General features: G+C 48.1%; 1 protein-coding gene across 2 annotated transcripts in view; it reads right to left on the minus strand.

The window, feature by feature from the left end:
• Vwa5b1 (von Willebrand factor A domain containing 5B1) overlaps nt 1-23,344 on the minus strand; it is a 57,592-nt gene that overhangs the window by 10,740 nt on the left and 23,508 nt on the right. The window contains exons 8-16 of one of the 2 annotated variants that reach the window (XM_028759921.1): nt 20,210-20,386; nt 14,600-14,710; nt 12,270-12,472; nt 11,734-11,848; nt 11,165-11,350; nt 8,836-9,007; nt 7,106-7,296; nt 2,142-2,343; nt 1,468-1,788 (exon numbers count right to left, since the gene is read on the minus strand). In XM_028759921.1, the coding sequence (XP_028615754.1) occupies nt 1,468-1,788; nt 2,142-2,343; nt 7,106-7,296; nt 8,836-9,007; nt 11,165-11,350; nt 11,734-11,848; nt 12,270-12,472; nt 14,600-14,710; nt 20,210-20,386 (1,678 nt within the window). The remainder of the gene's footprint in view (nt 1-1,467; nt 1,789-2,141; nt 2,344-7,105; nt 7,297-8,835; nt 9,008-11,164; nt 11,351-11,733; nt 11,849-12,269; nt 12,473-14,599; nt 14,711-20,209; nt 20,387-23,344) is intronic. The other variant, XM_028759922.1, reaches the window with a different exon arrangement.

Consider the following 23,344-nt stretch of genomic DNA (forward strand, 5'->3'; position numbering starts at 1 on the left):
ACACACACACACAGATACATACAGTGACATACACACACAGACATACACAGACACAGGGACACAGACAGAGAGGCACCAACAGATTCTCTCTCTCTCTCTTTCTCTCTCTCTCTCTCTCTCTCTCTCTCTCTCTCTCTCTCTCTCTCCCTCTCTCTCTTTCTCTCATTCTCTCATCCTCTCTCTCACACTGAAAACCAGAGAAAAGGAGTCAATGCTTGGTCACACAGCAAGTTAGTCAGAACCTCAGATTAGGACTCTGGATGACTCGACCTGGAAGTTCATGCCCTTTCTACCAAATGGTGAGCCCTCTTGATGGCTGGCTGCCTTCTGAGGGCTGTTCAAGAAGCGAGGGCAATGAAAGGGGGAGGGGTACTCATGGGAAGAAAAGAGAGGATTATGCATTACCCCCAAATACAAATGAAATATGAACCACATAGTATGCAAATGAGCATAAACTTAGAACAAAGGAATCCCATAATTCTTACTGGCACTTATCTCTGTTCTCCAAGTGTGCCCTATTGAGATTTCACTAGTCAAGTTCTGGGGAAAGGCCGCCCCAGTTCCTGAACTAAATTAGCTCACGACCCATCCCTGCTATACAGGGCTTGGAATTCATGCATTTGTGAACAGGACTTATTTAATTAGCTGTATAATTGTTTGATTAATGCTGGTCTCTCTAAGCTAGTGTCAGGAGCTCCTGGGAAAGGATGTGTTTACTTTCTTCTAAGCTAACCAACCCTCCGAGGAGTCTAAGGGGCCAAGCACCTAGCCTGGTCCCCAGCTGACTGTGGGGAAGTCTTCAGGCTGATGAGAGTGGGCAGGATCTAGGCTAGGTCTAGGGTCCCCGTGGGAAAAGTTCAGTCTCAGAGGATCTCCTATTGCTGTTGGCTCTCCAGAACCAGACATGGGTCACTGAAGAGAAATTCTGGGTATGAGGGAGCATGGGGTATGAGGGAGCAAGTGTGGTAGGAAAGAAGGAGGCAGGAAGAAAGGAAGATGGGTCACAGGAGAGTGGGAGAGATGGAGGAGGCCAGGGCCGAGGAAGCGAGGGCACCTCAGGTGGAGGATGCAACCCCAAGCTCCATTTAATGTGGGGTGAGGCAATGTTTCCTTATAGGCTCAGGAAACAGCTTGTGGTGCAGAGATGGAGGCCTGGCTTCAGCAGGGGTGTGATAAGGGTCGGAGGCAGGAGAGGACTGGCATAGCGTGGTGGTAGTTGGCGAGGCTAACCTAGGGCTAACCTCAGGTTACTGAGACAGAGTAAGGACTTTGAGGGCTTTGGGTGTGGGTGGGAGTTCGAAAATAAGGGAAGGGATCTTGGGCAGTAGGTGTGGCACTAGGCTTCTGGAGGGCGGGCCTTAGGGTGTGGGCGGGGCTTTGGAAAGGGACCCTGCTGGCCTTGGGCAGTCGGAAGGGCACTGTGCTGCTAAAGGGAATATACTGCCACCCCCAATCCTGGTCGCTCACCCAGCTCGATCTCATCCTCGCGCTCTGCCAGATGCTCGAATTCCCGGATGATGGCGCGGGCCGCCAGGTGGTGGAAAGTCTCGCTCCACATGTCGGCGTTCGATGTGTCCCCCCTCTGCAGGGCTGGAGGTTCCAGCTCGAAGCTCACTTCCCACTGCATGTGCTTGTTGTCACACAGGCCTTTGACCAAAGCCTTGCCCAGCACAGGGCTTGGAGTGGCGGTCCTGCAGGGATTGGCCTGCTCCTCTGACTCAGCCATGGGTCCCATGTCTAAGGATGTCTCCAGTTCGAAGGTCGAGGGACAATGAGGTGGCCCTGTGGCTGGAGTGACAAGAGGGCTGAACCTGAGGCCAAACAGGCAGCCACTCGCAGAGAATATCATCCCTCCCCTGGGGGTAGTCACTTCTAGAAAACACGCAGGCCATCTCCCTTTAAGGATAGCTTCTTCCTAATGCGCTAATGCTGCACAGGTGGCTTGGTCTTGTCTCAGAAAGGGACAGATCCATTTTTTGGGAAGCCTGTTCCTGAGGGTCTGGACAGATGGGGTAGGCCCGGAAAGGTTCTCAGCGCAAGAGTTTCACAACAACACAGAGTCAGGCACTGGTACTATGTCCCTGTCATCTGAAATTGGGCCACACCACAGCCTTCCTGTCCCGTCGGATGCTGTCACTTACCCAGTTCCTCAGAGCTTCGGCTGTTAGGGGCAGACTTCCGACCGGAACCACAATTCAGTTCTCTCACAGGGCTCCAGGTCTGGTGCTCCTGGCCAAAGAACCGCATGGGCTGACAGCCTTGAGGCAGGAGGGAAGGCCTGCGGGCTCCTGGGCCATGAAGTTTGGGGCCCTGGCTCAGGTTATGGCCTCTGTCGAGTAAGGGCTAAGGAGGAAAGCAAAGGGTTGGGGAAGGGAGGGAGGAGGAGGAATGTAAGAGGAGAGGGAGGATGGTGGGAAGGGAAAGGGGATGAGGATGGGGGATGAAGAAGAGGGAGAAGGGAGGATGGGTACCGGGAAGGGACAAGTAGGATAAGAAGGAAGAGAAGGGGAGGGGAGGGAGAGGGAATGAGGAGGATAAGAAGAAGGAGGGATGAGAAAAGGAAGGAGAAGGGAGGAGGAAAATGAGGAGGGAGGAAAAAGAGAATTAGGAGGATGGAAGGAGGAAGAGGAGGAAATAAAGGAGGTGAAGCTCATGGCGGCGAAAGCCTCCTTCCTTCTGTTCCCCCTACAGGCCCCCCTCCCCTCCCCTCCCCTCCACAGCTCTTCCCAGGTCAGGCCTCTCAGGGACCCAGGGACCCATGTCTTAGCCCACACCACCATTGAGAAATAGAAACCAGAAAAATTCCAGGACGTGGGTCAACTCCAACAGAGACCCACGTACCACAGATAATTCCAAACCTACTTTCTTTTCTGGCAGAAAGCTTAAAACCTTTTTTGTGTGTAGTTAAAATTACCAACCCTTCCCCTTATGTCTCCCCATATGGTGTGCTTAAAAGGTCTTTCCCACCCCCAAGAAAATCTTCTAGAAGTTTTGTTATTTTTGTTTGTGTGTTTTAAGGTTTTGATTCATATGCAGTTTATTTTCCTGGGAGGAGAGAGGAACCAGCTTTTACTTTGATTTCCCAAATGCTGCAGACCTCAGTGCTGTTTACGGAATGCAGTGGGGCTCTCTGTAGCTTATCGGTTCGATACACTATGCTTACAGAGCTAGCATGTGTGTTTGGCTTTGTTTGTGGACTTTACAGTCTGTTTTGATAATTTAATCTATCTGTTCTTGGGCTTGTTATAAACAAGCATCCAAAAGCCAAGGGGTAGATGGGAAATATCCTTGCAACATGTATGATGGAGTTCTTTTTTTTTTTTTTAAGAAAATGCTGTTGGTATATTCAGGATCCTCTGAGTCCTACCAAACCACTGGTTTCACATGCTTCTTTAAATAATGTTAAAATTTCTTTACCATGTGCGTTTGTGTGTAACTCAGTGCACAGAGGACACACACAGGAAAGGAATTTTTCCGTGTCCCAGGACTCAGGGACTGTGATGGAGCACCAGTTCAGGCTCCTTAAATGCCACATAACTGCATCCCAGGGCTGGGTGACAGACCACGACTGCCCTGATTTGCACAACAGAAGCTACAAGACTGGGTGGTACTACCATGCTGACTCACACTCTGATCCTAGCATCATTTTCCAGCCTACCCAGACTGCTTTCCCTTCACGACACAAACTACATGCCCAGAAGCTACGCACAGGGGAAACTTCTTCCAAGCATAGAAAGACATCCCATCCTCTTGCCTTATGTGACCCGTTGCCCTAAGCTGCAGGTGGCACTCTACTTACTACCCGGCCCATTAGACGTCTTCAGGTGTACTCAATAAACAATTATTCTTTCCTGACCTTAAAAATATCAATTAGCTAAGTGGAAATGTTCAGAGCCATGGCAGTTAAGACAAGTTACACTTGTTTCCCTTTTAGAGACAGGTAAATATCTGAATGTGTGACGATGCTCCGTGTGTCAGGGTCTCTTATGTTGGTACAGTCTGGGACAATGGGCTGTGTAGCACAGATTAAAGTCCCTGAGCTGTGTTGTATTTGTTACAGAGTAAACATTTGCAAGCTGTGTGTATTTGTTACAGTATTGATAATCAGAGTAAAAGTCTGGAAACAGTTGAGTGAGGTGGCACATGCCTTTAATCACAGCACTTAGAATCAAGGGAAGCAGATCTCTGTGAGTTGGAAGCCAGCTTGGTCTATGCATCAAGTTCCAGGCTAGCCAGGGGTACACAGAGAGATCCTGACTTAAAAAAAAAAAAGATCTGGAACCTACATCTCCATCAGCAGAGGAGAATGAGTAGGTTATGGTATATCCATGTAATGGAGTATTATACAACACTGAAAAGAAGAATTTCTTCAAACCACTGTGGGAAGATATTTGAGAAAAAATATCACCTTAAACTTAGGACAGAGCTCAATGTTAGCTGCAGACAACTGTTCATCAGAAAGAGATTGTGATTTCACTGTGTATAAAATTGAACTCAAAAGGCATTAAGAGGGCCAGTGAGATGTCCCAGTTGGTAAAGAAGCTTGCCACCAACCCTGATGTCCTGAGTTTGGTTCCGAATAGTGGAGAGAGAGAACTGACTCCCAGGAATTGTCCTCAATCCTCCGCATGGGTGCTGAAGCATGCACGCCCACTTGCCCACCCAGTCATATACCCAAAGGAAACAAATGAGATAAAAATGTATTTAAAAAACCATTAAGACGATGTGTTGGAGGACAATTTGCACAAGCAGCTATTAAAATATGCATGTGCTCTGTGTATCCGTGCATGCGCATGGTATTTCTAGAAAGACGTACTCGGAATTAAGTGGGTGTTGGTGTAGGGGAGGGAGACTTTATTTGTACTTTATACCCAACTGAACTGTTTGAAGAATTTAATTTCAAACGCCAAGTATGTATTACTTTTGGGATGGAAGACCGTTAAGCTAAAATAAATTTCCTGTTTCTTAGACCACGCACATGTCCTGGTAGGGAATGACATAACTACTTGCCAGATGGAATGAAATTTGGGGGATATCCATAAACCTTGGGGTAAAACATACTTTTTATGCCGTTAAGTATGTATTAGTATGTATTGGGGGTATGCCTCCTCATAAAAAGGGTATCTTCCTCTCTCTAGGCCAAGGACCTATGTATGACTCAGGGCATGGAAGAAAAGGAGACTGGCCACTTTTAGGGTGCCTCTGAGGGGGCAGGTGCCTGGCTACAACTCCCTGACCCCTCCACCCATGAGAGTGAGATATTCTCTACTGACATCAACATCACCCACACTGGGTCAGAGAAAAATGGACTCTGCTACAGTCTCCATGGCAACAGAGGCATCTACACAACTAGCCTTTCACCCAACCAGTCTCTGGGGAATCTACACACACACACACACACACACACACACACACACACACACACACACACAGAGGAGGGAGGGGGAGGGGAAGGGGGAGGGGGAGGAGGAGAGGGAGACAGAGAGAGACAGATAACAGACACAGAGAGGCACAGAGAGACATAGAGGGACAGAGACAGACAGACACACACACACAGAGACAGATGACAGACACAGAGAGACACAGAGAGACAGAGAGAGACACACACAACAGACGACAGACATAGAGAGATACAGAGAGACAGAAAGAGATAGTGACAGACAGATACACACACTGAGCACTTGCGTGCTTGCGAGTGAGAGAGAGAGAGAAAGAGAGAGAGAGAGAGAGAGAGAGAGAGAGAGAGAGAGAGAGAGAGAGAGAGAAGGAGAAAGCCAGGTAGGAGAGCAGGAAGAGCTAAGGATCAAGGTTGAAAGCAGAAACGCAGCTAGCCTGCCTGAAGCACTCAGTGGGTACTGCTGCCATGGGGGAGCATCTGCTACAGGCAGACGTTGGGCCAGGACCACAGCCCACACCCACTAATGTCTCCTCACCTGAAGTCACTCTCTCTCCTTATCTGCTGGCGGATAGTGTCTCACCTATCTACATACAATTCTCCCCATTTTATAGATGAGGAAGTTGAGGTTCAGAAATAAATGAGGAAGAGCAGGCCTGACTCCAAGACTAGCTACCATGTGCTAAGTACCTCAGGGATCCGCGGTGAAGCCCAGTGGAGATCCCCCAGGGGCCAGGTGGCATGTGGGCTCATTTATACATGGAGATTGGTAGGCATGACAAGGTGGTGGGACGTGGGCAGGCACACCGGAGAGCATGGAAAGGCTGCTTTGAACCACATACTTAGGCCAAATCCACATGGTTTCTTTCCCAAAGAAAATATTTAAATAGTGATGTGGTTTAGCATAGTGGTCTCAACTGGGTGGTTTTTATTTCCTGACCCTGGAGACATTCTATCATGCGTGAGACCAACCTCCCTGGCGGAGCCTTGATAGCAACAATGCCGAGGTTATGGAGGGCTGACCTAGCAGGACACTGGTGACCTTTATTGTGGTGGCTCTGACTCCTATTTCCATGACCTTAAGTGATTGTCCAGCCATGGAAGGAACATCAGTGTGACTGAGAGAAAGCAAGGGCCCCAGGCCGCAAGGGCTTCTTCTGGGTCAAATCCACAGGCTGGCTGTGTGGCTCTGGGTAAGTCGACTTACCTTACTTTTTGACCTTCAGTTGCCACATCTGTAGCAAGTGAGGGTGGCTGCTCTTCAGTGCCCTCCTCTTACAGATTCCATAAAGCCTAATGACAAGGTCTATACAGGTGCCCGTCCCAAGGGGGAAGTGCTGTGTGCAGGGACTGGGCAAGCTCACTGACCAGTGCGCACCATGACTGGGAAAGCATCGTTAGGAGCTGGCAGATGAAGGTCCAGGTAAGGATAGAGGGATGTCTTACTAAGCCAATGATGACGCAGTCTGAGGGGTCATCAATAAATTCTTACTAAGCCAGTGATGACAACGAAGTCTGAGGGGTCATCAACAAATATGCTTCAAATAAAAACTAACACCAGCTGGAGGCTTGGCATTAGCTAGAGCTGTGCCATGCCTTCTACCTGATTCTCAGTGCTCTCATGTGACAAACACCCACCCTGGTTGTTATGTGCGACCACAGCCAAGCCGAGCTCCCCCCAGCTCCTCCCACCCTACCCTTCTTAGGTACCTGCAGATCAATCTGCCACCGCTGGCTCTCTGAGCTACTCTCACTGGCAAGGTCTTGCACCTTGACTTTTCGCAGTGGGTATCTCCTGGCAGTCCCAGTGGGGTCGCTGGCTGTGGTGGCCCTTGGGCAAGCCTTGTGGTTGGAGATCTGGTTAGTACTGTATGCCCTCCGTCGTCGGGAGACATCCAGACCTGGGCAAGGGTAGTGAGAAGGGAGTTATCAGGGTCGAGGGTGATGGGGAAAGAAAGGGGCTTAAATGCCCTCTTCCTGTTTTGAAATGTCTTACATTCCTGTTTTCTTACAGAAATGTGTGCAGGTGCCTCCCTTAGCATCCAAAGCCTTTCCAGGCCTACCGTCTCATCTCAGCAACTGTTCTTTCTATCCTCCTCGTGTGTGTGTGTGTGTGTGAGTGTGTGTGTGTGTGTGTATGTGTGTGTGTATGTGTGAGTGTGTGAGTGTGTGTGTGTATGTGTGTGTGTATGTGTGTGTATGTGTGAGTGTGTGTGTGTGAGTGTGTATGTGTGTATGTGTGTGTGTGTATGTGTGTGTATGTGTGAGTGTGTGTGAGTGTGTATGTGTGTATGTGTGTGTGTATGTGTGAGTGTGTGTGTGTGAGTGTGTATGTGTGTATGTGTGTGTGTGTGAGTGTGTGTGTGTGTATGTGTGTGTGTGTATGTGTGTGAGTGTGTGTGTGTGTATGTGTGTGTATGTGTGTGTGAGTGTGTGTGTGTGTGTGTGTGTGTGTGTGTAGATAGGACCTAAAGTTGATATCAGGGATCTTCCTCAATTATTTTCCACTCAATTAGTCTTAAATGGGGTCTGGGGATTCGAACTCTGGTCCTCTTGCTTGTGTGGTGAGCAATCGATTCACTGAGCGCAATTTTGCTTGTTTGCTATTTCATGTTGAATTTACTCAACACTGCCGAACGCTTCGTGGATTTGCCTGTTGTCTCCATGCTGGGGCCACGCTAATCTCTTCCGAATCATTCTCATTTAGTATATGTGCTGCTGAATTGAGGCAGGCTCTCTCACTGACAGGAGCTCACCCATAAGCTAGATCAGCTGGACCAAGCCACCCCCGTGTCTGCTTCTCGGCGCTGGTGGGTGCTAGGGATCCAAACTCACATTCTCATGCTTTTTCAATAAGTCCTTTACCCACTGACTCATCTTCGCAGCCCCTCCCACCCCCTTCTAGAGACAGGTAAGTAGCAAATGACCAGTGCTTTCTATGTGCCACGCCTTCACGATTTTGCTTGAGTGCTTCTGCTACCAGGAACCTCCTCTCCCTTCCCACAACCTTCAGACCGTTCTCAGTTGTCTAAGAATCTCGAGCAGACATGCTTTTCTCGCCTGTGGGTCCCTTCTGTGGTCTGGTCAGCTGTGCCTCTGTGACTAAAGCAGGCTCTTAGGGGGCATAGGTTGTCCTAATCCCCGCCCCCCCACACTATGCTCCTTGTCAAATAGCCAGTACATGTTCTTTGAGAATAGCATCAAACTCCACAAAAGCTGCTAGGTCTAGACTGACCAACTCTTTAGCATCCTAGCTCTCGGCCAGTTGCTGAGATTCCAGTCTGTCTCCTTGTCTGTACAGTGGACTTCATCATATTCACACCCATAGCTGCTAATTGGCTGAGAGATTGTTCTCATCGAGTGCTTAGTGCACAGTAACTGTTCAGTACAAAGCAGAAATCATTGTGGTCTCCGTGGAAAACAGGAAGCAGAGGACCAACCTTGATGGGTTGGGGAGTCTCCATTGCATGGGTGGGCATCTTTGGTCTGCCCCTGGTTGAAGTTCTTGGCACTGTTTCCGCTGCCTGGGCTGAGTCCCTCGTCCTGAGAGTGGGAGAAGACAGAGCTGCTGGACTCCTGAGCACGCAGCATGCCATACTTTCGCCTTTTGTCCTGGCAATGGGAGAAAGGTGAGAGAGAAGTTAGACTCAGCAAGGACTTCCACGGACAGCAAAGGGTGTGCAGTGGGGCTGGGACAAGAGGCCACATCTGAGGATCTGGCAGAATAAAGAGGGTGTTCTTGCTTGTTTACTTAGAGAATTGAGGCTAACTTCTGACCAAGAGATGGAGAACATGGAGCTGGATATCGTGGCTCACATCTGTGATCTCAGAGCTATGCAACTGTGGTACAAGGCTAGCCTGAGCTACACAGCAAGTTCCAGGACAGCATGGGCTACAAAATGCAATTCTGTTTGAACAACACAACAGGGAAGCAAAAATTGTGTGTGTGTGTCTGTGTGTGTGTGTGTGTGAGAGAGAGAGAGAGAGAGAGAGAGAGAGGAATACAATCCCTTCTTATATATTACAGTGATATTTAAAATCACTGACTTCATTCACTGAAAATTTTTAGAAATGTAATCCTAAATGACACTCTTGTCTCCTAATAGATAAACTATCTGTCATTTGATTCTATTCTCCATGACATAAACACACACACACACGTATACACACAGCACACTTTTGGAGGTCATAATTTATTTTATAAAAAAATCAGACCACACACGTTTGTATCTTGAATTTTATGCTTAAAACATTCTGCCTGCTAGCCTCTTCCACATCTGGCTTTCTAATGTTCACTTTGGTTCCATGGCTTTTTGTCTTTATCACCATAAAATCTGTGGTTGTAAATCTATCACACCACCGCTATTACATCTCTGGGGGAGCATACCAGGAGAGATATTTCTGGATCCAAAGATCTGAGTATTTCTAATTTCACAAGATGTTGCTAGATTGCCTCCCAGGCAGGTAATAGCAAGTCATTCTTACACCAACGGCACAGGAAGATGCTGCTTATCCAACATCTGCCAGCAGCAGGAGAAAAGACGGACAGTCTCGTGGGTGAGGAAAACTTTGAAAAATGGTGCATGTGTGTGAGCACATGTTTGTGCCTGTTTGTTTGTCTGCTCGCATACATAGAATGCACATGTGTGTGGAAGCCAGTGGGAAACCTTGCAGTCATCCTCAGCAACACTCAACACTGTCTATCCCTTTGAGAAAGGGTCTCTCAAGGTCCTAGAGTCTGTCATTAGGCTTAAGTGCCTGACCAGCAAGCCCCAGGGCCAGATCCTCCTGCTTTCATCTTCTCTAGCACTGGTGGGTGCCACATGCTTCCCAAATATGTGGGTTCTGGGTGGATTGGTGCCTCAGACTTGTGAGGCAGGAACCTTATCTTGTGTGAACTATTTCACCAGCTCACGAGAATGAATTGATGACGTGCTTGGGTCCTTTATATGGGAATGCATGTCTTTTAGGGCTCCAAGTACATTTAAAAAATAAATATGTTTAGAATTTTCTCTGTATAGTTGAATAGCCCACTTTCCAGAACACATTTGTATAAACCATTAACAATTCTGGACACTTCATATAGCGTTCCAATTATTCTTAGAAACCCATTCAATACATGGCCTTGTGTTCTAGTACAGAGACGTTTCAGTGTGACGTAGAGAAGCCGTCCAGTTTAGTCAAGGAAACCCCAGGCAGCTGGATGCACTCCCCTTTTCTCCTTTTGCCTTAAACTAGGAGTTCAGTCATGGTTGCTTTCCTTTATGGCTTCCCTCTTTCATTTTATTTTACTTTTTAGTGTGTGTCTGTTTTTACAAGCAAGTGTGTACGTTTGTTCCTGTGTGTGGGTCCACATGGAGGTGGCATGGAGGCACATGTGCACACATGCATGAGAAGGCCCAGAGGACAAGTGCATACCATTGTACCTGACATTTCTACACAAGAATGGAACTCAGGTCCTCATGCTAGCACAGAAAACACTGACTAGGCCAAGCCTTCCACCCCCACAACTTCTGGGCCACGCCCTCTCGCTCCTGGGCCACGCCCTCTCGCTCCTGGGCCACGCCCCCAGCTCCCGTGCTCCTGTCTTTTGATATACTAAGTTCATTTTATTCTTAGTCACTTTAGGCATTGGGTTTGTAACTCCTTAAAAACCGACCATGATGAGTGAGCGCTTCTTAAAGAAGGATTGAAAGGACCACACTGAGGATGGAGGTTGGCGAGGAGACAGCTCCCCAAGACAATCTCTCACGTATCTGGGGTACTCACAGATCTGGAATTGGAAATGTACAAGGAGGCATCGCACACAATGCCATATCCCATCAGCCGTTCCCCAGGGAAAAGAGAGTTGGTGCTGATAGGAGAGATCAGGGCCTCCATAGTCTCGGGAAAGACCCACTCCACAGTCACGTCGCTCAGCACCGGGGCCATGGCCTTCTTCAAGGATTTGACCATCTGTTGGAGAGGGTCAGACAGAACACAGAACAGACAGATGTGTGAGGAAGATGTGGGCAGATGAGGAGATGAAGGATGAGATTGAGAGGAGGCAGGCACAGCAGGCTTGGGGTAGTTGGTTCGGCAGTAGACACCTTCCTTAGACTCTTGGAATGGATCTTTGCCATTGTCTCTAAGCTTTTATAAAGGAGAAAAGCATTTTATAAAAGCTCATTTTATAAAGAACTCAGATTCAGGGTAGCACCTCAACTTTGCCCTCTGGCCTATCTGTCGAGTTGCTGTTGCAGTACTGGGGGACATTGGAGGCCATTCTGTGTACCTTTTGGGGGCACTGGAGACCCTTCTGTGTACCTTTGAGGGGCACTGGAGGCCCTTCTGCATACCTTTGGTTGCAGCCGCTCGCCCTCCATCAGGAACTCTGCGCTGCCCTTGGATACAGACGCCAGCCCTTTTATCAGTCGGTAGCAGACCTTGGGTCCAATTCCAAAGCTATAGCACCTGAGGGACAGGGACAGAGGCAACCCCGTGTCATTGTCCCCAGTGGGATAAGGGACAGAACATGGTCCAGCAAAGGCAGCTTGGAGAGGCCCTGTTTTTAGGGAAAAGGCTAGGGAGGAGATATCATGGACAGATGCATGCACGCGCACACGCACATACACACACATGCACGCACCACAATCAACTCCCAGTCATCACTATAAGCAGGCTTTCCCAAAGCTGCACTTGGACGTGCATGCAGAGCTATGAGAGGGGGAAAAAAGTCAAACTTGGGAAGCATCCTGGAAACAAGACATTCTGGGAATTGTAGGCGCTTTCCTCCGCCTCTGGCACAGTGCACGTTTTGTTCTGGTTTGGATTCCCTTAACCTCAGGCAGTCTAGGAGAACTGGACCCTAGACAGACCTGCAGACTGGGCTGACCTGGTAGAAGAGGCATGATTCCGCACCAGTTCCAGAACCTTCCCGGTGTTGTTTACGGACCCATCCGTGATTAGGAAGAGGAGCCGTGGGTGACCCTGGTGCAGCGGCTGCCGGAGGACCCACTTGAGAGGGGAGAACATGTTGGTGCCTCCCATGTCAGCCCGCATTCTCTGGATGCAGTCACACGCCACGGCCAAGTTGTCCTGCAGGAAAGGACCACAATGAGGCAGACAGGTTCTAGGTGTCATGGTGTCTCTAAGTCATTACCCCTACCCCAAGATGAACTCTGTTCTCCAGTTCATAGTTCAGCCACACCCCTGTCCACCTAAGGGGAGAATAGTCAGCCACTTGATGTAATTTGTCCCCTATCAATGTCTAAAATGCCACCATTTGCAGACTAATGATAATAATATCCTTTCTGGATTCTTCTTCAGAAATATAAGCACCCCCAAAAAAGGTGTAATTTTAAGCTCCTAACTCCTCAGCACAAACAACGCTCCCTGACTGGTAAGGGAAGCAGGTGACAGGGTGGGAAAACCACAGTTCTGGGCACTGTCAGACACAAACATTAAATCTGACGCTGGCACTGACGCCCGTGGCTTTCCCAGCTTGTGCTTTAGACTCCCTTGCTCCTAGGCTGACCTTGTGGTGCTGGACTCCGCAAGTGTTACTGGTACCAGGTAGATGGTACTGCAGTAGGGGTTGACTCCTTCTGGACGCAATCTCCTATCCCTGACTCAGGAAGACTCTTCCTATATCCATGCTTGGAGGGGACTTGGAAGGAGTGGTCAGTACTGAGAGTAGGGGTGTGGCTTAGTTGGCGGAGTACTCACTTAGCATACAGGAAAGCCCTAGGCTCCATTCCCACATAAACCAGATGTGGTAGAATATGCTTGTAATCCTCTGTGGAGGCAGAGGCTGAAGGATTAGTACCTCAGGCTCATCCTCAGCTCTATAGAGAGTTTGACTCAGCCTAGGCTACACAAGACCATATCTTAAAAAAAAAAAAAAGATAGCACCGGGCAGTGGTGGCACATGCCTTCAATCCCAGCACTTGGGAGGCAGAGGCAGGCAGATTTCTGAGTTCGAGGCCAGCCTGGTCTACAGAGTGAGTTCCAGGACAGCCAGGGCTACACAGAGAAACCCTGTCTCAAAAAAAAAAGCAAAAACAAAAACAAACAAACAAACGAACAAAAAGATAGCAGTGGTCAATGTTGTCAACATCCAGTCTTGTGGTGAATGCATGCTTTGAATGCATGCCCAGGAGACAGGCAAAGATGCATGGGAAATCTATAAGCAAAAATGACTAATTAGAAAAACATGGGACCATGGAAAGACCAGTCTCCAGGCTTTGTAAATAAATCTCAGTCTGTCTGTGTTGTGGAGTCAGGCAGTCACTAAAATGTTGTCACAGATGGACGTTTTCCAGCATGAAAACATGCTCATGATAGTCTAGCAAAGTAGGCTGTGTCACAGTATGGAAGACCTAATCTCGACCTGAAATATGTGTAAATGCGCAGAAGGGGATTGGGAAAAAAGATTTAAATTTTTTCCTTTTGATTATATAGATCTAAAAATTAACAATCAATGCTCAATAATCTTATTCTTACTTGTTTGAGGTAGGGCGTCATGTAGCCCAGACTGGACTTGAACTCACTATGTAGCTGACGCTGGCCTTGAACTCCTGATCTCCTGCTTCCACTTTCTTAGTGCTGGGATTGCAGACATGTGCCACCACCCCTGGCTCAACGTGTATTTCTCTTTTATTTTAAAAATCCATCCAGTTGCTTTTAGCAGTAAGTAGCAAATCATGTCCCTCCTTCCCTCCCTCTCTCCTGCCCTCTCTTCTGTGTCTCCTTTCCCCTCTTCTCAGTTCTGGGTAGAATGGCCCAGGTTTGCTTTGTTCTCAATAGCAGCTAAGCCTCGGCTTTGTAAGTACCCTGCAGTCATCCACAGCCACTTGGTCATTTAACTGTTCTCCTGTCTGTCACCATCCACTTCTATAACAGCCTTGCATGAACCCGTAGTCTTCAAGAGATAGAGGCTGTGGTGGGTGGCAGGTCATGGGCTTGACAGATGTGTCCTCTGTCCTCTGTCCCTGCTCTCCATCCTCTATGTCCTCACAGACTCTATTGTAAGGGGCAGAGTATTTCTGAAGCCCTCAGTAAGCACGATTTTGCTTTAGTTTGCTGCTTCTGCTGTGAGTCAGGCTCTGCCTGGGTAGGCAGCATCTCGGGATCCCCCGGAAGACCTCGGATGCTATGCTCTCCCCCTTCCTCTGTTCGACACTGCCCGTCACCCACCCAGGCCCAGACTTTCTCTCTCCTTACCTCATTGTAGATCCGACTAGAAGTGAAGACTGTCCTAAATGTGGATCCAAAACCAAGGACATTGAAGAGGCACGCTGGCATGAGGCTCTTGAGGGCCACCAACATGGCCTCCTGCCAGGCAAGAGAGGGATTCTCAGAACTCAGATAGGGGCTCTGCCACTCTGTCACCACACACCAGTGCCAGCATGGAGCCACCTATCTGTCACCCTATGTGCACCTAGCGCACCTTCTCCCTGAATCATAAAGTCTGCCGCTCCTGACTAGACGCTGGCCCGTCAAAGCTATCAGCGTATGCCTCTCTTCAGCTACTCTGCAATGGGCTCTGAGTTCCATCGCCTCTTGCTGACTTTCAGAGGTGAGGAGAGCAGAGTCTGCCCGTTGCTCTCTGCCAAGGCAAACTTGACATTGAAGGGAGGTCACATGGTTGATCCAGTGGCATCTGGCCCTTATCCAAGGCCCCTGCATTAGCACCATCCTGCCGTTAAGCAGTGATGGATCCCACGGAGATCTCTTTGACTTGGATTTATTAGATGCAAATGACGTACTTCAAGTGTGTTGTCCTCCTGATCAGTCCTCAGCAAACGGGTCCATTGGTATGCCCATTCTACAGACAGGAAGATGGACACACGGGATGGGCAAATGATTGGTGGGAGAGCATCCAGTTAGTAAACTCTACAGCTGGGATTCAATCATGCCTCTTGGCCTCCTGAGTCTGTGAGATCTCTATCACCTGTAGCTATGCTCTACCAGGAGACCTTGATGCAAGTGCTAACATGAGTTGTGGGGCTGGAGAGATGTGAGGGTGTTTTCTCTGCAGATTCGAGGGCCAGAGTTCAAATCCAAATAAGCTGAGCATGACTGTGGGGACCTGTCGCCCTAGCATTGGTGAGTGGAGAGAGGTGGACCATGAGAACTGGCTGGCTAGATAGCCTAGCTGAAAAAGGGGAACTTCCAGTTCAGGGGGAGATGCTGTGTTAAAGGTGTAAGTAGAGAAAGATAGAGGAAGGCACCCAGGATCCTGCTCTGGTCTCTACACGCATGAGTATAGGTGCATGAACGTCACATTTTCACATACATGCAATACACACACACACACACACACACACACACACACGAAAGAAAAAGAAAGAAAAGGGGGGAAATCAATGACGTTCTGTATGGTGATTGCATGCCCAAAATCTCAGCACTGGGGAGTTGATGGCAGAGGAATTACTAGCTCATGCCCAGGTTGAACTATGTAGAGACTTTCAGGCCAGCCTGGGCTACATATCTCAGCTCTATACAGGAAACACAGAAAGGAAGCCAGCAAGTAAGGAAGGAAAGCTGTGGAGGTGGTGGGCATGAAAAGTCACAGTAATGGTGACCAGCGCAGCAATCAGTGCCCAGAAGCTTCGATGTGCTCCCCATAGAATTAAGTACCTTCAATTAACACTCACATTCAATTGCTATAGCATGAATTATAGCTCAGCGGGCAGTGACACCCAGTGAAATTAAGTCTGAGTGGAAACCCCACCTTCCCATTCTTCGCTTGACTTTGGGGTCTGTCTGAACCTCAGCCTGGCACAGAGGAAACAGTAAGTGGCTGCTATTGCCAGCCCAATGACTCTGTATTAGCACTAATGGTGTCTGTCTCGGAGAGAAGGGGATGGGGCTCAGGAGAGCTGAGGCACTGAGCTGGGTCATCAAACCTGGATGTCTGAGTTTGGCTTTCACGAAGACAGCTCTGGGTCTGGCTGGGTGTCACCTGATGCCAGTCTCTAGGGCCTATATGGTGGAAGGAGAGGACTGAACCCTGCAAGTTGTCTCTGACCTCCATACACATCCCAGAATGACCACAAAACAAATAAAATATAATAAAAAGAACACCTCCCCCATACATCTCTTCATTTTTGTTGGCTATGCCTCAGTACAAAGGCAGAGATGAAAGGTCTCCCCTTAAGCCCCATATGGTGTATCCATAGTCCTCATCTCCTGCCATCTCAGCATGGTTTTATGGAAGCAGACCATAATACTCTAGAATATAGACTCGAATAGTCGTCAGTTGGTTCCAGCAGTCGCTACGCCACACAGACACTACTGCCCTGCAGCTCTGCTCCTCTTCTGTCTCCCTCTGCAAACACCCACATTAAACGCTTGCACTAATGTCCCACGGTCTCTCTGCACTGCCTGTGTCAATACATTTTGTGTCTCTACAGAGGCAGTCAATATCTGCTTTTTTTTTTCTATTAGCTACTAATGTATATTCCTGCTGGCAGGAGACTCTGCTGATCCGTACAGATTGTCTCCACTCGCACCTATTAGAATCTGAAAGCCCTGCTTTTGGCAGCCAGCGGTGGCTGAAGAATGGGACCAGCTGCCGGAAATTAAATTGCCTGACCTTTCCCCTTTGGTGTGGGCTGTTTGCATTTCGACTCCTTCCCTCCCTCCCCTAAGACTTGCTTTCCCCAAAACTTCAATGGACCATAATGAATGACTCAAACATCCCGAGCCCAACCAGTCTTATCCTTGGCAAGGTTTTCCCCAAGTCATTACTGTGCCTTTCTCTGAAAGGGTCATGCTTAGCCAAATGGATTGTACCAGCATCGAGACGTTTGTGAAGGGAATGACCTTGAGCCCAGTGAGTGGAGCTAGGAAAAGCTCCACTAAAAGCTAGGAAAAAGGGGGAGACAACACAGGGAAAGGGGTCGAAGGATGACCATGGCATGGTCAGAGACTTCTGAAGCGCTCAAGGTGGAGGAGGGCTGCAATTCACAAAGGAGAGTTTTTTGCTCCTAAACAATTTAATTTTAATGACAATAACTTCCTGGAGTGCTTGCATGAGGGGGACCAGAGACACAGTCCAGGCTTAGCAGGGGTGGGGGGTGGGGGTGTTGGGAAACAGGATCGGTTATTGATGTCTACCTGGGCTAAGGAGAAAGAAGCAGAGGGACATGTGACATACATCACATGACATACACTTGCCCTCCTTGAATTAATCCCTTTCTTCTCACTTCATAGAAAAAATGAATGAAGTCCAGCACTGAAAATCGGTTTGTTCAAAGCCACATAGCAATTGTGACAAAATCGATTCCGGACCCTGGAATTGCTCCTTCAACAATGGCGTGCAGCAGAAATGACATACTCAAACAAGAGAGCTTTGTAAAACCAGAGGCCATGTCCTGCTCCTCATAGGCAATGCATGTGAACTGAGCAGAGGTCTGGAAAACTCCGGCCCCTCCAGCAGCCCTGTGATGCTGGGAAAACATTTCACCTCTTTAGGACTCGATTTCCTTAGCCCAGAAATGAGGGACAGGGTATGAGATGCTCTCCCGAACTGTTTTAGGTCTATAATGCTGGGACATTCTTAAGTGACCAAGAGGATGTCTCAGTGTGGCTGCAGAACAGAATACAGAGAGTCACAGGATCTGGACGGATCCAGCCGCGCTCCAGTACCCTGGACAGCTCCCCACCCGCCTCCACCTCTAGTAGCCCACAGGGTAGAAAGAGAAGGTAGCCGCCCCCCAGTCTCATCCATGTGTCAAGATGCTTTCAGAAGGATATTGGCTTTTATCTATGATGCCTCTGCTATTATTCAAGACTAGGAGGGACTAAAAGGATAGCTGGTCTCATTGATTCCACCCAAACCCCGCCCCCTTGCTGAGTCTGTTGCCCTGGAAACATGAGCTTGCTCCATGGGTACAATAAAGGAGAAGGATAGCCTCGGGTGACAGGAGAGCCCACTGTTTTCTTGCCCCCCCCCCATTCTCCTCAGCTACAATCTATTACTCAGTCCAATAAAAAGAACGAGGAGTTTTATGTAGAAGTTCAGAGATAGACCGCATGGGGACAGATGAGGACGAGACGGTCCTCTCTCTTAATGAGTTCATAACTCCAGATAGGGAGACAGACACCTGCAGAAGTCACAGTAAAAGGGACCATTGTGTAATTCCATAACAAGTCTAGTGATTTTCTGACAGGGAAGAGGAGCTTCATGGGCTTCAGGGTGGGTGAGGAGGGCTCTACCATTCTTCTGCATTTTTAAAATTTTATTTTATTATAAATACATAAGCTTTTATGGAGCTTCTGATTCAGGGAGAACAAACTAAACTCCCAGGCCTTCGACTGGCTATCAAGTCGGTATGCTACATGAGACTGTGAACTTTGTGAGTGTATTGAATATGTTGGTATCTTGGTTTGTTTTTTGGTTTTTTTTTGTCTTTTTGTTTTCCTTTTTTCTTTTTCTAAGATGGCTGCATGTAGGACTCTGCCCACCATTAGTTGTTTGGGAAAAAGAATAACTAAATTAATTTTTTAAATGTGTGTATGTATGTATGTATGTATGTATGTGTGTGGTATGTGTGTATATGTGTGTGTGAATCTGTATGTGTATGTATGTGTGTGTCTAAATCTCTCTCTGTGTGTATGTATGTATGTATGTATGGTCTGTGTGTATTTGTGTATGTATGTGTATATCTGTGTGTGTATGTGTATATATATTTACATGTGTATGTATTGTGTATATATGTGTGTATTTGTACATCTGTGTATGTATGCATATATGTATGTGTGTCTGTGGTCTATGTGGATGTGTGTATGTATGTGTGTGTGGATATGCGTGTGTATATGTGTGTATATGTATATATGTATGTGTGTGTATAGTCTGTGTGGATGTGTATATGTATGTGTGTGTGTATATGTGTGTATATGTATATATGTATGTGTGTGTGTAGTCTGTGTGGATGTGTGTATGTATGTGTGTGTGTGGCATATGTGTGTATGCACATGTGCACCTGTAAAACACAGATGACAATCTTGGGTGCTGTCCTCAGGCACTCCCAATCTTATTTTTTGAGACAAAGTCTATAACTGAACTGGCGCTGGCTTTCTAGGCTGACTGACCAGGAAGTCTCACAGGTCCACCCGTCTTGGCCTCCCAATGCAGAGATTACAAGTGGGCCCCACCACACCTGGAAATTATTTTTTAGACATGAATTTTGGGAATCTAATTCATGTCCTTGCAAGCACAGATTTAGCTATCTAAATCTACCCAGAGCAAGCCTAATCTTTTCTACCGGGTTCTATTAATATGTGGCACAGGCTACATCTAGTGATTTTATGATGTCAGACAAGAGAACAGCCAGGCAGCTGCTGGCTTGATTGCAGATTATGTGTGACCTTGGGTAGGTTACTACAACTCTCAAGAACCATTTCCTCATGTGGAAACAGTGACAATAGGAGCGATCACTTAGGATAATTGGGTTAAACACCAAGCCGTAATTTAAGGGTCTATGCAGTATTCTGCGTGTTCTAGCTCACAGTACATGGATGGCCCCCAGCCCCCATGCTCCTCCCCACTCAGGACCTAGGAGAGTGCTTCATCCAGCACAGGTTTGCAGCACAAGTTTGCAGAGAGTGAAGGACCTCACGCCTTGTAAATACAGCATCTCTGCCTCTGCTCTCATCACTTCAAGGGGTTTATTTTGGGAGCAAATTGAGTTTAGGTGTCTCTGCTTAAACTGATTTTGAACAAGTGGCCTTTGGAACAGAAAGTCCTCTGGAAGCCAGGCAGAGGAAAGCACGGCTGAGGTACTTAAGCCCTGGCTCCTGGGGACAGAGTCCCACACACAGTACCTTGATGCACTGGATGCTGGTCTTGCTCATGCTGCTGCTCCTGTCGATGAGGAAGATAAACTCCCCGTTGGTCTTCCTCGGGTTAGGCTGCACAGACTGCAGGTCAGGACAGAAGTTGAGCATGATGACTGAGTGGTGGGGAATGTCTTTGTGGAGACGCTTCCGGATGACTTCTGTCTGGAGGAGAAGGGAACACTCTTGGATTTGGTGTAGTAAAACTGTTTCCTCTTAACAAAAACATTTCTTTCTATGGGAGGGAGGCTCCTCAAGACTCAGGAAGGAAATTAAGCTTACAAGGTTTGGGAAGTCAACACAAGTCACAAGTCTCAGGGGGCTTCTGAAACCTACAGGACTCACAAGGCCTCTGCCTGGGGTTTTAGAAGCAGCATTAACTGCTGGGGAGAGATTTTTCAACATGCCCAAGTTGTATAGGGAGCTCCCAGGATGCAGCTTGTGTGGGTCATTGTACATGCCAAGTTAGGCTATTCAGTGAGGCAGCTTGCCTTTGAGTCAGTCATGCTCCTGTAAGTAACCCCAAACTCAGTAGTTTACTAGTTGACACTTGAGTTTGAATTATTTCTTTAGTTCATTGTTGGTGACAATCTAGGGTGCACAGACATTTATTCACTTTACCCTGGCAAAAGCCATACAACACTTGGGTATTTAAAGATTCTTGGGACTCATGCTAGCCCTTGATCCCCATCAATCACCAAGCACCAAGCACTCATCAAGCTAGATCCAACTTATACTCTATGCCAAAAGCTTCCAGGCTGGCTCTCCCTGGCTCCCATGGTTACTAGAGGGTCACAGGTTGTAACAGTAAGCACAGCTTTGCATGTTTCTGAGTGTGAACCCCAACTCTGATGCCATCCAACTGTGTGGTATTGGGTAAATACTTCCTCTGGGTGTCTCCTCACATGTACAGTGGGGTGAAAACATTCACCTCTTGCAGTGGCTGTGAGGATGAGCTATATTAGTCCATAAGAGGGGGGAACCCGCTAACTGAATAATGATCTTTCAAGCTCACACTGGATGTTAGCCTGTCTCCAGCTCACCTTGGTTGAGAGCTTGGTTTCTCTTGCTTACTGGATCTTTCCGGATAAACTCCTCCTTCTCCTTCACATTTTTTTTTTTTTTATGTTTGGAAAGCCTTCCCCACCCTTCCAGGATATACTTGCTTAATTTCCTTATCCATGAAACGAGGACACATGTGCGCACCTTGTGGAATCTCCATGTGGATGGACCACCACAGCTGTGACTCTGGCATCCTGACAGATTGAATGGCATTGCTGTTGCTGAGGCTGTCATGGCTGCCGTGGCTGCCGTGGCTGCCATGGGGGATTCAGGTACCACGCACGCTGAATACAGCATATATTGTGCTTTTATCCAGCACACTAGCTACTGCACTGCCCCTCAGCTTCTTGCATCTCCAAGGATCCCTACGATGCTCAGTTAGGAGACAGATCAGTACAGGAGGCACAGGAGATCCCATCCATCTGTTTTATTTTATCTTTGTTTTTTTGTTTTTTTGTTTTTTTTTTGTCTTTTGAGACAGGGTTTCTCTGTGTAGCCCTGGCTGTCCTGGAACTCACTCTGTAGACCAAGCTGGCCTTGAACTCAGAAATCTGCCTGCCTCTGCCTCCCAAGTGCTGGGATTAAAGGCATGCGCCATCACTGCCCAGCTTATTTTATCTTTGTGTGTGCATGTCTCCGTGTGTGTGTGTGTGCGTGTGTGCATGTGTGTGTGTGTGTGTATGAAGGTGAAAGCGAAGGCCAGAATATATATATATATATTTAAGCTGTACTCTATGAAGTCCTGGGAGCCTGTCCACCACTCTACTCTGAATGTTTTGGCCCATCCTGCTATTCTGCTCACACTTCCGGAATCTGTGTTCTCTCTGCCCACTCTTCTCCCCGGGAGACTTCTGCCTCCCAAATCTTATTCTCAGACGGGCATTTGCCTGGCACCCAGCTAAAGAGCACATGCCATCACCCGGTCCTCTTTCTCCTATTGTACTAACCACTCTCCCAGCCAATTTTGTTCACTTGTTGGTCTTCCTGTTCTAGGAGATAAAGCCCTTGGGGCAAGGAATGTATCCTTTCCAGGGCTGTTCCTCTAGTACTGGGAAAGAGCCTGACAGCTGTTGGGCTATTAGTGTTTGTTGAATGAATAAAGGAAACACTGGCTCTCTCTCTCTCTCTCTCTCTCCCTCTCTCCCTCTCTCCTTCTCTCCCTCTCTCCCTCTCTCCCTCTCTCCCTCTCTCCCTCTCTCCCTCTCTCCCTCTCTCCCTCTCTCCCTTCCTCCCTCCCTGCCCCACCTCTCTTTCCAGTACCTGCCCCACACTGTGTGTGTGCCCTGTCTGCTTCTGACCTCTGTGCACATCAGTTTGGTTAGTTTGTTTCAGTCTCTGTCTCTCTTTAGACCTCCACCTCCTCCACACCGTGTTCTGCCCTTTCTTTGCTAAATAAGCTATGGACCGCTCACTGCGTGTCCTTTCTGGGTGATGCTCACCGTCTGCATGCCCTGACCTGACTTCTTTCTTACTTGTGGATGCTACACTCCCTCCCACTCAGGGCCAAAAGGCTACTGCCCAGTTTGGCTTTTTGAATGACAGAACCCAACTCAGATCCAGACACTTCTGTCAGCTGTAGGAACGTCTTTCAGCTACCTGGTTTTGCCTTTTAGGAGGACAAGTGGGTGCTTGGCTCCGGATTCCCAAGTGGCTCCTCCTCAAGCAGCCATTATCCAATTACAATGAACACAGCAGTTCTCAGCAGCTGCCTCTTGATCACGGTCCTTCTCAGAACTCGAGAGAATACGGGCTATTTGCATAACTAACCCAAGGTGGCAAATTAATTCTCATCTGCCACAGCGGTCCCAGAGCTAATTGATTTAAGGTCTGGCAGCTAGGACAGCCATCTCCAGGCCTTGAGGGTGGGGGTGGGGCTTACCCTCTCCACACCATCATTTGTTCTGGGAACTTGATGGCACCTCTGGCATGCCAGGCCTCTCCTCAACCTTGAAACCTAGCTCAGCTCCCCTTTCTAGCAAATTCATCTGGAAGACAAGTGTCTTGCCTTCTCTTCTCTCTTCTCTTCTCTTCTCTTCTCTTCTCTTCTCTTCTCTTCTCTTC

The sequence above is a fragment of the Grammomys surdaster genome, unplaced genomic scaffold (assembly GCF_004785775.1).
Source record: "Grammomys surdaster isolate TR1022 unplaced genomic scaffold, NIH_TR_1.0 126313, whole genome shotgun sequence".
NCBI lineage: Eukaryota > Metazoa > Chordata > Mammalia > Rodentia > Muridae > Grammomys > Grammomys surdaster.